General features: G+C 36.6%; 1 protein-coding gene across 7 annotated transcripts in view; it reads right to left on the bottom strand.

The window, feature by feature from the left end:
- Positions 1–13,792, bottom strand: part of USP34 (ubiquitin specific peptidase 34) — a 250,742-nt gene that overhangs the window by 156,269 nt on the left and 80,681 nt on the right. For all 7 annotated transcript variants that reach the window (XM_019430890.2, XM_053890716.1, XM_053890717.1 and 4 more), the window contains exons 7-10: positions 11,923–12,115; positions 10,889–10,950; positions 1,328–1,409; positions 1,144–1,236 (exon numbers count right to left, since the gene is read on the bottom strand). In XM_019430890.2, the coding sequence (XP_019286435.1) occupies positions 1,144–1,236; positions 1,328–1,409; positions 10,889–10,950; positions 11,923–12,115 (430 nt within the window). The remainder of the gene's footprint in view (positions 1–1,143; positions 1,237–1,327; positions 1,410–10,888; positions 10,951–11,922; positions 12,116–13,792) is intronic.

Genomic DNA, 13,792 nt, shown 5'->3' on the forward strand with positions numbered 1-13,792 from the left:
GCAAAAAACATCAAAGTAGAATACAGTTATAACTCTTAACATAGGCACAAGTCCAATGTCACTAATATATAAAAGTCTCCTACAAAAAAGAACAAGAAAACCACTACTACATGGCAAAGAATATCAACGGACATTCCCAGTAAAGGAAACAAAAGTGGCTCTTAAACACAAGATTTGAAATGTACTTCATATAAACTAAATGCAAATTTAAAATAGCAATGATACCACTTTTCACCCATCTGTTTAGCAAACATCAAGTGTAAGGACACAATGTATTGAGGAAGATGAGGGAAAAGAGGCTTTATCACACCATTAAGTAAACCACAGAGATGCTTTAACCTAAAAATTCTACTTAAAAGATTTATCCTACAAAATAATTTTACACATGAATGAAATGAGTATGTTAGAACTTACTGATTTTAGCATTGTTTATAATAGAAAAGAATGGGAAAAAATAATGCCTATGAACAAGAACTGGTTAAATAAATTACCATACATGCATATATTTAAACACTATGCCCTCCTTTAAAAATGGTTTTATATATTGATATGCAATAATCTTCAGGATAAATTAAGTGAAAAAAGCCAAGTCCATTTAGTATGCAACATGTGTAATAAAGGGGGCAAAAAAAAAAAAAAAAAAAAGCTTACAATTAGCTATTTACACAGAAAATCTCTGATGCACCTGAGAAGATAAGAACTGCATGCCTAGAATGTAGGGACAGGAGTGGGGGGAAGGGTTGAGATATAACATACACTTTACTATTTATTTTTTGGATTTTGAACCATGCTGATATATGCCTATTCAAATAACTGAATTAAAAAAGAAAACAGTATAATAGAAAACTATGAATACAACATACAGAAGGGTTTACTGTATCAACAAATAGGCAAGTATCTCTTAATAAACCAAGATGGTTTCATGAAGACCCTCCAAATGACTCTCATTTCCTTCAATTCTCCCTATAATATAGTCAGACATAGATTCTGAAGCCAGACTCCATAGATTCCACGACCAACTTTCACTATGTCTCTGTTTCTTTAGCTATAAAATGGGAATAACAGAACTTACCTCTTAGGGGAATAAAACACTTAGAACAAATAATTAAGAAGCACTTAATGAGTGTGAGTTGTTAATATTACCTGTGCTGCAGCCCATATGCAATCAATATGCTGAGTACTCAGTCTCCCTTCTGCTGCCAAGAAGTTCAAAATCACTTGGCACTGTTTGATGATCTGGGGGGAGGGAAAAAAAACTTATTATAGTCAATTTTCTAAAGTATTCTTCTTTTACTAGAGCAGAGAAGTCATGTAATTGTCCACAAACCTCAATATGTAAATTTGGTCCAAATATATGCTCTACCACATTGTTGCTTATTAGCCAGTCTGCAAGTTCTTTTGCAATGGACCTAAAGTCAAATAATCAAAACAGTTAGTGCATTAAAAAATTATTAATATCATTCTTTCCCAAGTCTAAAATGCAGATTCAGTTAAACGCCTAATTTTTTTTAAAAGTGAGTTTTGTTGTTGTTGTTGTTGTTGTTTTTGGCTCCACGCCAGTGTGGGGCTTGAACTCATGACCCTGAGATCAAGAGTCACATGCTCCACTGTCTGAGCCAGCAAGGCACCCACAAACCTAACTTTGTGCACATACAAATTATAAAGAAATGATTATATACAATTAACTGGTTAGAGTACCACAAAGAATAACTAAAGAAATGGTAATACTGCCTGAATTTATAAACAAGCAAAACAAACCTGAAAAGATAACAGCTCACACCAGTTATACAAGTGGAAATACCAAGCATAACAATAAGCAATTCATTTTCTTATTCAAAGACTTGACTTCTACTTTTTAATTTCCATAGTAGGCACCCAAGCATTCAGAGAAGGTTTCCCAGTATGCCCCCTACAGTAAGGTAACATCAGGAAAACAGGTTACCAAAAGGGTAAAAGGGAAAAAAAAATTATCTAAAAGCCAAACTAAAAGTCTCCTGCCTGATATTAATAAAGATTATTGTTCCTTAAATATATCAATTGATCATTCAGAATAAACTATATTTACCAAAATCTCATTGCAAACCATGAACATTTTATAACAGTTCCAGATTACTCTTGATTTTTTTTTAATGTTTGTTTGTTTATTTAGAGAGAGAGAGAGAGCACATGTGCACGTATATGAGCAGGGGAGAGGGGCAGAAGGGGAGTAGAGAGAGAGAAACAGGGAGAGAGAATCCCAAGCAGGCTCCATGCTCAGCACAGAGCCCCAACATGGGGCTCAATCTCAGAACTGGGAGATCACGACTGGAGCTGAAATCAACAGTCAGAGGCTTAACTGACTGAGCCACCCAGGCACCCCTCATTTTTTAAATAGAGCCATCAAGTCTCCTTTAGAATAGAAGTAAACCTATTACATTAGTTCTACCAATAAGGTAGTATGAGAGTTTATCAGTTAACTGTCTTTTACACCTTTGAGATCTACATGACATATAATACACTGAAGACATTTACTTTTTTTTTTTTTTTAACGTTTATTTATTTTTGAGACAGAGAGAGACAGAGCATAAACGGGGGAGGGTCAGAGAGAGAGTGAGACACAGAATCCGAAACAGGCTCCAGGCTCTGAGCTGTCAGCACAGAGCCCGACGCGGGGCTCGAACTCATGGACCGCGAGATCATGACCTGAGCTGAAGTCGGCTGCCTAACCGACTGAGCCACCCAGGTGCCCCTGAAGACATTTAAAGTATACAGTTTCATGAATTTAAGCTTAAGTATATTCTATGAATTCATCACCACCATCAAGATGATAAACACATACACTAACCCAAAAACATTCTTTATTCCCCTCTGTCATCTGCCCCTTCTCCAGCCCCCACAACCACACTCCCCATACTCTGCTTTATTATAGTTTTCATTTCTGGAATTTTATGTGTAAAAAAAGATACATTAAGTAATTTTTTTTTAATCTGGCCTCTTTCACTCACCATTTTTTTCATTTTGCAATATCCCATTGGTTTATTCTAGTTCAACAATTATGGATAAAGCTAATATAAACACCTATGCGGGTTTTTGCGTAGACCTAAGTTTTCAACTCCTCTGGGTCAATATCAGAAAACACAACTGCTAGATAAATGGTTAAGAGTATGTTGAATTTTGTAAGAAACTACCAAACTGCCTGCCAAAGTGGAGTGTACTCCTACTAGCAACAGATGAGAGTTCTTGTTGCTCCAAAACCTTGTCAGCATTTGGTGTTATCAGGATTCTAAATTTTGACTGTTCCAAGAGATGTGCAGTAGAATCTCACTGATAGTTTAATTTGCATTTCCCTCATGAAAGAGGATATAGGGCATCTTTTCGTGTGCATATTTGTCATTTCTGTATCTTCTGATTTAGGCTTGAAGGGTGATAAAATCTTTGGTATATTTTTTAGTCAGAGTGCCCAAGGTACTTACTGTTAAATTTCAAGATTCTCTGAATATTTTGGATAGCAGTCCTTTATCAGACATGTCTTTTGCAGATTTTTTTTCCAGCTTGTGGCTGTCTTCTTATTCTCTTTACATTACCTTCCACAGAGCACAAGTTTTTCATTTTAATAAACTCCACCTTGCCAATTCTTTCTTTGGTGGATCACGGTGTTATATCCAAAAGGTCACTGCCATACTCAAAGTCATCTAGGTTTTCTCCTATATTCTAGAAGATTTTATGAAATACAAAATTTTATAATTTTGTATTTTATATTTATGTGTGTGACACATTTTAAGTTAATTTTTGAGTAGTGTATGTGGTCTGTGTCTGGATTCTTTCTTTTGTACATAGTTGTCCAATTGTTTCAGTGCCACTTGTTGGAAAGACTATTTTTGCTCCATGGTACTGCCTTTGCTCCTCTGTCAATGGACTATATTTATATGGTCTATTTCTGAGCTCTCTATTCTGTTCCATTCATCTATTTGTCACCAGTACCACACTGTCGTGACTGCAATTTTAAAGTCTTGAGGGTGGGTATCATCAGTGCGCCAACTTTGTTCTTTTCAATATTGTCTTAGCCATTATGGGTATTTTGTCTCTCTATATAAACTTTATAGTCATTTTGTTGATATCCACAAAATAACCTGCTGGGATTTGACTGAGGTTATACTGAATCTATAGATCCAGTTGGGAAGAACTGTTATCTTTACAATTTTACATGTTCTATTCATAAACATGGAGTATCTCTCCATTTATTTAGTTCTTTGGTATCTTTTGTCGGAGTTTTGTAATTTTCCTCACATAAGTCTAATAAAATATGAACAGGATCTATATCTAAGTATTTCATATGTTGTGCTAATGTAAATGAAATTATATTTTAAATTTCAAATTTCATGTGTTCAGTACTGATATATAGAAAAGCAACTGAGTTTTCTTTATTAACTTTGTATCCTGCAACCTTGCTGTACCTTTGCTCACTCACTAGGTTCCACAAGTGTCAATTCTTCCAGATTTTCTATATAGAAGATTATGTCATCACCAATCAAAGACCAATTTCTTCCTTCCCAATCTATATACATTTTATTCTCTTTCCTTGCCTTACTACACTAGGTAGGCCTTTTGAGTAGAGTGTTGAAAGACAGTGGTAAGAGAACAGACTTTCCTTTTTCCTGATTTTAGTGGAAAGCTTTGTGTTTCTCACTATTAATACAAAGTTACCTGTAGCTTTTTTGTAAATGTTCTTTACCAAGCTGAGGAAGTTCTCTACTCCTAGTTTACTGAGAGTTTTATCTTAAGTATTCAATTTTGTCAAATACTTTTTCTTTATATATACATATGATCATGTGATTTTTCTTTTAGCCTGTTGATGTGACAGATTACATGAAATGAACCAGATTTGCATACCTGGGGTATAACTCACTTGGTTGCAGCATGTAATTCTTTTTGTACATTGATGGACTTGATTTGCTAATATTTTATGAAGATTTCTACATTTATGTTCATGAGAAATACTGGTCTGTAGTTTTTACATGTCTTTGGTTTTGGTATTGGGGAAGGGTGTTTTTTTTGTTTTTTGTTTTTTGTTTTTTTTGAGAGAGTGCATGCACAAAGGCATATAAGCTGAGGAGGGGCAAAAGGAGAGGGAGAGAAACAATCTCAAGCAGGCTCCACACCTAGCAGAGAGCCCAATGAGGAGCTCAAACTCACAACCATGAGATCATGACCTGAGCGGAAAACAAGATTCAGATGCTTAACCAACTGAGCTACCAAGTCGCCCCTAGGGTAACTTCTTCCTTAAATTTCTTATCTTTTTTTTTTTTTAATTTTTTTAATGTTTATTTTTGAGAGAAAGAGAGAGAGACAGAACACGAGTGGGGTAGAGGCTGAAGGAGAGGGAGACACAGAATCCGAAGCAGGCTCTAGACTCTGAACTGTCAACACAGAGCCCAACATGGGGCTTGAACTCACAGACCACAAAATCATGACCTGAGCTGAAGTGTGACACTTAACGAACTGAGCACCCCAGGCACCCCTTAAATTTCTTCTTTTAATATTTGGAAGAATTCACCAGTGACGACATCTGGGCCTGGTGCTTTGTTTTGGAAAGTCAGTAATTTTTCATTCAATTTCTTTGATACAGGCTTCTTCAGATTGCCTATTTCTTCAAAAACCTTTTTAAATGGCTATTACAGAACATTTAATGAAAAAAGTAGTGGGGTGCCTGGGTGGTTCAGTTGGTTGAGTGTCTGACTTCGGCTCAGGTCACAGTTTCGCGATTCATGAGTTCAAGACGCACATCAGGCTCGCTGTTGTCAGTGCAGAACCCACTTCAGATCTTCTGTCTCCCTCTCTCTCTCTGCCTCCCCCACATTCACATTCTCTCTCAAAATAAAATTTAAAACAACATTTAAAAAGAAAAAGAAAGGGTGCTTGGGTGGTTCAGTTGGTTAAGCATCCAACTTTGGCTCATGTCATGATCTCACGGTTCATGAGTTCGAGCCCCACATCAGGCTCTGTGCTGACAGCTCGGAGCCTGGAGCCTGCTTCGGATTCTGTGTCTCCCTCTCTCTCTGCTCCTCCTCTAGTCACGCTATGTCTGTGTCTCTCAAAAATAAATATATGTTAAAAAAAAATCAAAAAGTAAAAGAAAAGAGGCGCCTTGGTTTAGTTGGTTAAGCATCCGACTTTGGCTCAGGTCAGGATCTTGCGGTCCGTGAGTTTGAGCCCCGTGTTGGGCTCTGTGCTGACAGCTCAGAGCCTGGAGCCTGCTTCAGATTCTGTGACTCCCTCTCTCTCTGCTTCTCCCCTGGCTCATGCTCTCTGTCTCTCAAAAAATAAATAAACATTTAAAAAAATTTTTTAAATAAAAAATAGAAAGAAATAAGAAAAAAGTAGGTGTACCTGGGTGACTCAGTCAGTTAAGTGTCTGACTCTTAGTTTTGGTTCAGGTCACCATCTCACAGTTTGTGAGATCGAGCCCCACGTTGGGCTCTGCACTGTCAGCGCAGAATCTTGGGATTCTCTCTCTCTCTCTGCCCGTTCCCTGATCGTGCTCTCTCAAATAAATAAACATTTAAAAATTATATAAAAGAATAAAAAAGTAGTTACAGATATATTCTGAGTAGAAGAAAATAGGTTTCAAAATAGGACTTGCCATATGAGCTCCCAACATGTTCCATCCACATGAATTATACATAGAAAAACTGAAAAGGTGAAATAATTTTTTCTTATTTATCCACAGAATTAAATTTAAAAAGCCATTTAAGTCTAAGGATACCCAGGGACTTTTCTAATTATTCAGAATTGTAGCTATAACTGAGCCAAGTATGAAACTGAACAACATTATCTGTAACAACTTTTCAGGGCTCTATAACCAGACTCACAGAAGGAGGAAGGAAAAAAAAAAAAAAGCTGAAGAAATAATGGCCAAAATATCCTACTTTAATGAAAAATGTTTATCTACACATCCAGGAATCACAACAAACTCCAACTAAGATACACACAAGGAGATCCACAGCTAGACTCATCATAACCAAATTGTTAAAAGCCAAAGATAAAGAGCAAAATCTTGAAATCAGCAAAAGAAAATGAAACATATGTGTACATAAGAACCACAGTAAGATTAACAGCTAATTTACCAGAAACAAAGGAACAGACATATACTGGAACAATGTTTCCATATTTTACTAAAATTCCATTATTACTAATTGGAAGGAGACAGTAACTAATATGCATACTATAACCCATAATGCAGCCACTAAAAAAGTAATTTTTGAAGTATTAAAAAAAAATCAATGGATTAAAATGGTATACAAGAATAAAGGCAATAAAGGAGAAACAGAAAATCAAAACAGAAGGCATACAGAAAACCAACAGCAAAAGAGGAGTAAATCCAACTACACAATGATATTAAGAGTAAATGGATTAAATACTACAATCAAAAGGCAGAGATTAGAGCACCTGGCTGGCTCAGTGGGTAGAACATGCAACTGATCATAAAACATGATCTCAGGGTCGAGAGTTCAAGCCCCACAATGGGCACAGAGACTACTTTAAGGGGGCGGGGAACAGGGATTATGGGATTATATTTGGGGAGGGGGGAGTTAAATCCAACTATATGCTGAGATAAATACTTTAGATCCAAAAACACAAACAGGAGCACCTGGGTGGCTCATCAGTTGAGAGTCCAACTCCAGATTTTGGCCCCAGTCATGATCCCAGGGTCATGTGATGGAGGCCCATGTTGAGCTCTGTGCTAAGCATGGAGCCTACTTAAGATTCTCTTTCTCTCCCTCTGCCCCTCTCCCTCACTTGTGCTCTCGCTCCCTCTCGCTCTTAAAACAAAAAACAAAAAAAAAAAAAACAAACTGAAAGTTAAAAGCATGGAAAAAGATATACCATGAAAACAAAGTTGCAGTGGCTATAGTAACTCAGACAAAATAAACATTAAGCCAAAAAATGTGGGGATTGCTTTTTAATGTTTATTTATTTTTGAGAGAGTAAGCGAGAAGGGGCAGAGGGAGACAGACAGAGGCTCTGAAGTAGGGCTTGAACCCATGAATCATGACACCATGACCTGAGCCAAAGTTGGACACTTAACCAGCTAAGCCACCCAGGACCTCTAAGCCAAAAAATAGCTTTATGTATGGGTCTTTTTATAATGATAAAAGAATGAAATTATCAGGAACATAACAATTATAAACATATATGGGACTAAAAACAAACACACAAAAAAACCCACAACTCCCAAAATACATGAAATAAAAAGCAACAGAAATAAAGGGAGAAGAAAACAAACAATACAGCCAATTCTTGTTACTCTCTATGGCAGTTACAATCTATAAAGCCAGATAAAACTAGCTAATACTGAACCCTTGAATCCTTTTTTAAATTACTGTCACCCACCACTTTAATTGGTAAGAACGTATCATTAGTATCAAGTGTATCCTAAAGTGGATTCTCTTTAGAAGCATGACTCAGTACAATAATGTGACTTGCCATCTGACTTTGATGGAAGACAGTAGGCTTGATTAAACACAAATCTTATATGATCTAGGTATACAAGATGTTCTACAATCCATATGAAGAACTCAGATACTTCACAGAACTAAAATTTGTTTGGAAGCTCCCACTTCAATATGGGCCACGCAAGGGAGTTTTTTTCCCTCATGTAAAAATGCCACCATAGACCAGTAGTATCCTTTCCTCAACCCTACTCCCTATGGAAAAACAGACATGGATCTCATTTGGTACTACAATGATCTCTCAGTGTTGCTTTTTAATTTGGTCCTCTTGATTTACACTCAGATCATGTTCTCACAGTTCATGAGTTCGAGCCCGCATCTGGTTTGGCACTGACAGTGCAGAGTATGCTTGGAATTCTCTCTCTCCCTTCACCCCACTCGTGCTTTCTGAGTATCTCTCTCAAAATAAATAAATAAACAAAATAAAAAATAAAAATTAAAAAAAGACAAAAGTATATTAGTGAGGCTAAGAATAAGACTAGGAATTGATTACAAATTGGTAAAAGGGGTTTTTCTAAAGTGATAGAAATGTTCTAAAATTGGACTGTGATGATTTTCACACAGCCCTGCCAATCTCCTAAAATTCACTGTAAACACAGTGAATTTTATGATAGGTACAGTATCTATACCTTAATAAATCTGCTAAAAAAGAGAGACACAATTCATAGGCTGCAACAGTATTTATCACCTTTTCTCTATTTGTTCCAATTTTCCCACATTGTAAGAACCCTTCTCTTCCCAATTTTAACTATTTCTACCTACTATTACTCAAAATTTTGACTCTCCTCCCTCTTTTCTTAATCATGCCTTTAGGACACATATTCCTTATACTTTTTTTTTAATGGAACTCCTTATTCTCTATGCACTGTTTTAGCAACATAAGGATCTAGCTTGTATGGACATGTGAAGTTACTGCACTGATGATTTTAGGATTTTTTTTTTTTTTTTTTTTTTTTTTTTTTTGCAGAGTGGGGGTGATTACTGCCTCGGCAAATTTAACATTCTCCTAGTCTGTCTTATGGAGTAGAGAGGTGGGAGAAGGGCAAACTAAGGGGTTAAAATCCAAAGGTGTAGTTTTACTACTGGATATAATCTATGTAATATCCTGACAGTGGGAAATAGTACTCCTAGTATGACCCAGAATTTATACAGCTATGACCTATTCTGGGCAACAGTATTTTAAGGAAATCACTGACAAAGAATGTTGCCAGAGATGGGAGAGTGGTCTGGTAATAAATCTAAACACCCTATCATGTTGGAAGAATAAGAACTCTTTAGCCTGGAGAAGAAAAAGAGTCAACAGACATCATCTCTGGTTTTCAAATTCACGAAGGGTTCGGTTCAACTGAGGTTAATTCCATAGGGCAGAACTAAAATCAATGCATAAAAGTTACTTACTTAGTAAAGCAAAAATATAAGTCATTCATATAATTTTGACTTTTCTAACACCTTAGAACTATACAGGTCGGGACACCTGGCAGGCTCAGTTGGTCCGACTTCAGCTCAGGTCACGATCTCATAGTTTCTAAGTTCAAGCCCTGCACTGGGCTCTGTGTTGGCAGCTCAGAGCCTGAACCCTGATTCAGATTCTGTGTTTCCCTCTCTGCCCTTCTCTCTCTCTCTCCCTGTCTCAAAAATAAACAAACATTAAAAAAACAAAAACAAACAAAAAACTATACAGGTATTTTCAAGCAAAAGATATTACCACTCAATTGAGATTTTAAAATGGATTTGTATACTGGACAAACACCTAAATGGGATATTGGAATAAATAAATATTCCTAAGATACTGAAAAGCACTAAGCTATAACAACTACTTCTTTTCACAATGAGCATCATTAACTTGGTTTTTCCTCATAAAATGTGTTGAATGAGGTCTTTTCTTTATCTGCATCAAGTGTGCTTTCTGAAAACTATCAGTACCATATTCTATTTTTTTTAATGTTTATTTATTTATTTTGAGAGAGAGGCCAACCATGAGCAGGGGAGAGGGAGAGAGAGAGGGAGAGAAAGAATCCCAAGCAGGCTCCACACTGTCAGCACAGAGCCCAATGTGGGGCTCAATGTCACAACTGTAAGAACATGACCTGAGCCAAAATCAAGAGTCAGATGCTTAACCGACTGAGCCACCCAGGTGCCCCCCCATATTCTTTATTACTAAATTTTCCTTTATAAATAGTACACCTTTGCATTTTGTGACACTAGAACTATGTGTTGGCATATCCTTTTAAAAAAGAGAATTGTTTCAATATATTGTTCTGAAAACTTATTAATCAAGTCACAAGGCAAAGAATTATTACCAAACACTTCCAAACTAATAAAGTCACAATTATATATACCATATAAGCAGCTGCACAATAAGTTAATATACTTATATATAAACTGACGTTCCTACTTACGTTTCTGTGTCTGATACCAAGGATTCATTATTGCATACATCATTGAAGGTATGAAGTTGATTCTATAATTAGAGAAAAGAAATTTAAAGTTTTTTTTACAAAATTTTTCTAGTATGTTATCAACTGCCAAGAAACATGGTCATATATAAATCAGTCAATAACCAAATCACAATTATAAAACATAAGATTCTCACACACACTAATTAATCTGGTTATTTCCTTTATCATATTAAAATAGTAAAAAATTTCATTCTACAATACTCGTGCTTTATTCCACTAAGTACATGAGAGAAAATGAGAGAACAAAACTAAATAGGGGAAAAACTTAAAAAATCTAATGCTAGGCAGCAAATAATATGTCACTACAGACATAAAATGTCAGGAAGGCTCCCTCAATAAATACATTTAAGATTTAATTTAGAAAAAATGTCAATAAGTATTTTCTACATTTACGAAGCCTAATACATGGGTAAATGTGGTTACTTCAGAATAAAACAGGCAGGAAATACAAAGGAGTAAAGCTCATGGAAACCTTGGTAAATCTGAAAAAGCATAGTCACTCTAAAGGATTCAGCTAACTACTGAGCTCTAGCAAATTGTTATTATGCAAGAATACAGACTCATGGTATCAGGTCTTCCTCCCCATCTCATCCCCAAGACAATAATATATATTTCTCTCTATTTACAACATTATTTGCTACCGTCCAATTCAAACAAAATCTCTGTTAATCAAATATGGTCTATGGCCTAATTATCTCTGGCTTTTGCGTGGAAAATGAAAGAAAAAAAAGAAAGGAAAGAAAGAAAAGAAAGATGACCTAAAGTATAAATCCTTGTAATTCTAAGCTTCAGTTTCATCATATTTAAAATAGGGAAAATACCAAAATTATTTATATAGACCATACAAAGTAATCTACGTAAAATAACAAGCACAACGCCTCATAAGTGCTCCACAAATAGTAGGGATAATGATGATGATGGTGAAATGCAGAAGGCAAATAAAAAATGACCCAAAATGAACAAATATAGCTTACCGTTATCTGACTTAGTCCAGCCAACCTCATAGTCAGAGTTGGTGACATAAAGTACTTAAATGCAAGATCTAAACTTTCTTTATCAAAGCATAATGTTGTATCCAATGGTTCTTTCACTGTGCTCCACATTAAGTCAGCCATGTTGCGAGCCGCACTCTGTCTTAACTCCTGATCAGAGAGCTTGCATAAATACCTTAAGTGATTCAAAATAAAACATACATAAAAACCTGTAAAATATTCCTAAAGACCCTTCAAAAATTCAGTAATATTCCTTTGTTCCATACCTCTAAAATGTTTAATAAAGTAGAACCTGGCATCCTGAGATTAACATTCCCAATTTAAATTATTTCTAAGTGCTGCTTCAAAGACTGTGACCTGAAGTAGCATGTTCTTTGCAGAGTCCAACTTGAATCAGAAACTGCCAAGAGCCAAGATATTTAACATCGGATTCTGCACCTCTGATAAAGCTTTATTAATCTCTCATATCTATCATGTATACAGGTCCTATTTTAGTAAATTTCACCTACTTTCATATAAAATCGTATATCTACTCCCCACACAGCCAAAATTCTTCAAAGTAAGTACATTTTAAACATTATTCTTATTTGGCTTCCAGATATCACAAACCACTGGTTTTCCTCAGGTCCTACCTATTCTGCTTGCTGGTTCTTCCTTCCCTATCCAACCTTCAACATTAGTGCTCCTCGGGGCTTGTAATGGATTGCAAAATGGCCCCAACTATTCCCATCACTTTACACAGAGGCCTTTGCAATGCAATGTTGCCACCCTTCCTATCAAGAGGTATCATCTATTTGGGGGGGCCTGGGGGGCTCAGTCAGTTAAGCGTCCGACTCTTGGTTTCAGCTCAGGTCATGATCTGTTTGTGGGATCGAGCCCCATGTCAGGCTCTGTGCTGACAACACAGAGTCTCCTTGGGATTCTCCCTTTCTCTCCCTCTCTCTGCTACTCCCTCCCTCACACTCTCTCTAAATAAACATTAAAAAAATAAAAGAGGTATCACCTTCTTTCTCTAGATTCTCCCTATTTCATCTACATTCTCCCTTGAATCCGAGCTTTGCAATGCAAGTTGCTTTGATAAATGGAACATTAAGAGATGTGGCATAAACAGAAGCTTGGAAAGTCTGTGCTTGACCTCTAACTTTTCCATCACCAAAAAAACGGAACCCAGGTTAGCCTGCTGGATGAAAGACACACAGCCAATGCCCCAACTGCAAGATGAATATGAACTCCCCTCCACTTCCAGCAACAATCAGCGGGCAACCAGAGAATACATAAGTGAGGTGATATTCTTAAAGCATGCAGTTCCAGCCAAGTCAACCCAGATCAAAAGAACTACTCAGCCTGAGAACTGTGAGAAATAATAAATGGTTGTTATTTTAAGCCATTAAGATTTGGGTGTTGTTTTCTTACACAGCAAAAGCAAACTGATACAAAGGCCCCATCCTCACACACTGTTTTTAAAGTTTATTTATTTATTTTGAGAAGGAGGGAGAAAGAGAGAGAAGCGGGGGGGGGGGGGGGGGGGGGACGGGTAGAGAGACAAAGAGAGAGAGAATCCCAAGCAGGCTCTGCACTGTCAGCAAGGAGCCCAACTTGGGGTTTGATCCCACAAATTGTGAGATCATGACCTGAGCTGAAACCAAGACTTAGATGCTTAACCGAATGGAACAACCAGGTACCTCAACACACTTCTATTCTTTTATAGATTCTCTCCCCCAGATGACCTCATTCACTCCCAGGAGGTATTGAATAACTGAGGTCTTTATGCTGATAACTCAATTAACAATACTATTGTTGTTTTTTTTTTTAATTTATATCCAAGTTAGTTAGCATATAGTGTAACAATGAT

Source organism: Panthera pardus, unplaced genomic scaffold (genome assembly GCF_024362965.1).
Source record: "Panthera pardus isolate Hobbes unplaced genomic scaffold, ASM2436296v1 HiC_scaffold_25, whole genome shotgun sequence".
NCBI classification, from domain to species: Eukaryota; Metazoa; Chordata; class Mammalia; order Carnivora; family Felidae; genus Panthera; species Panthera pardus.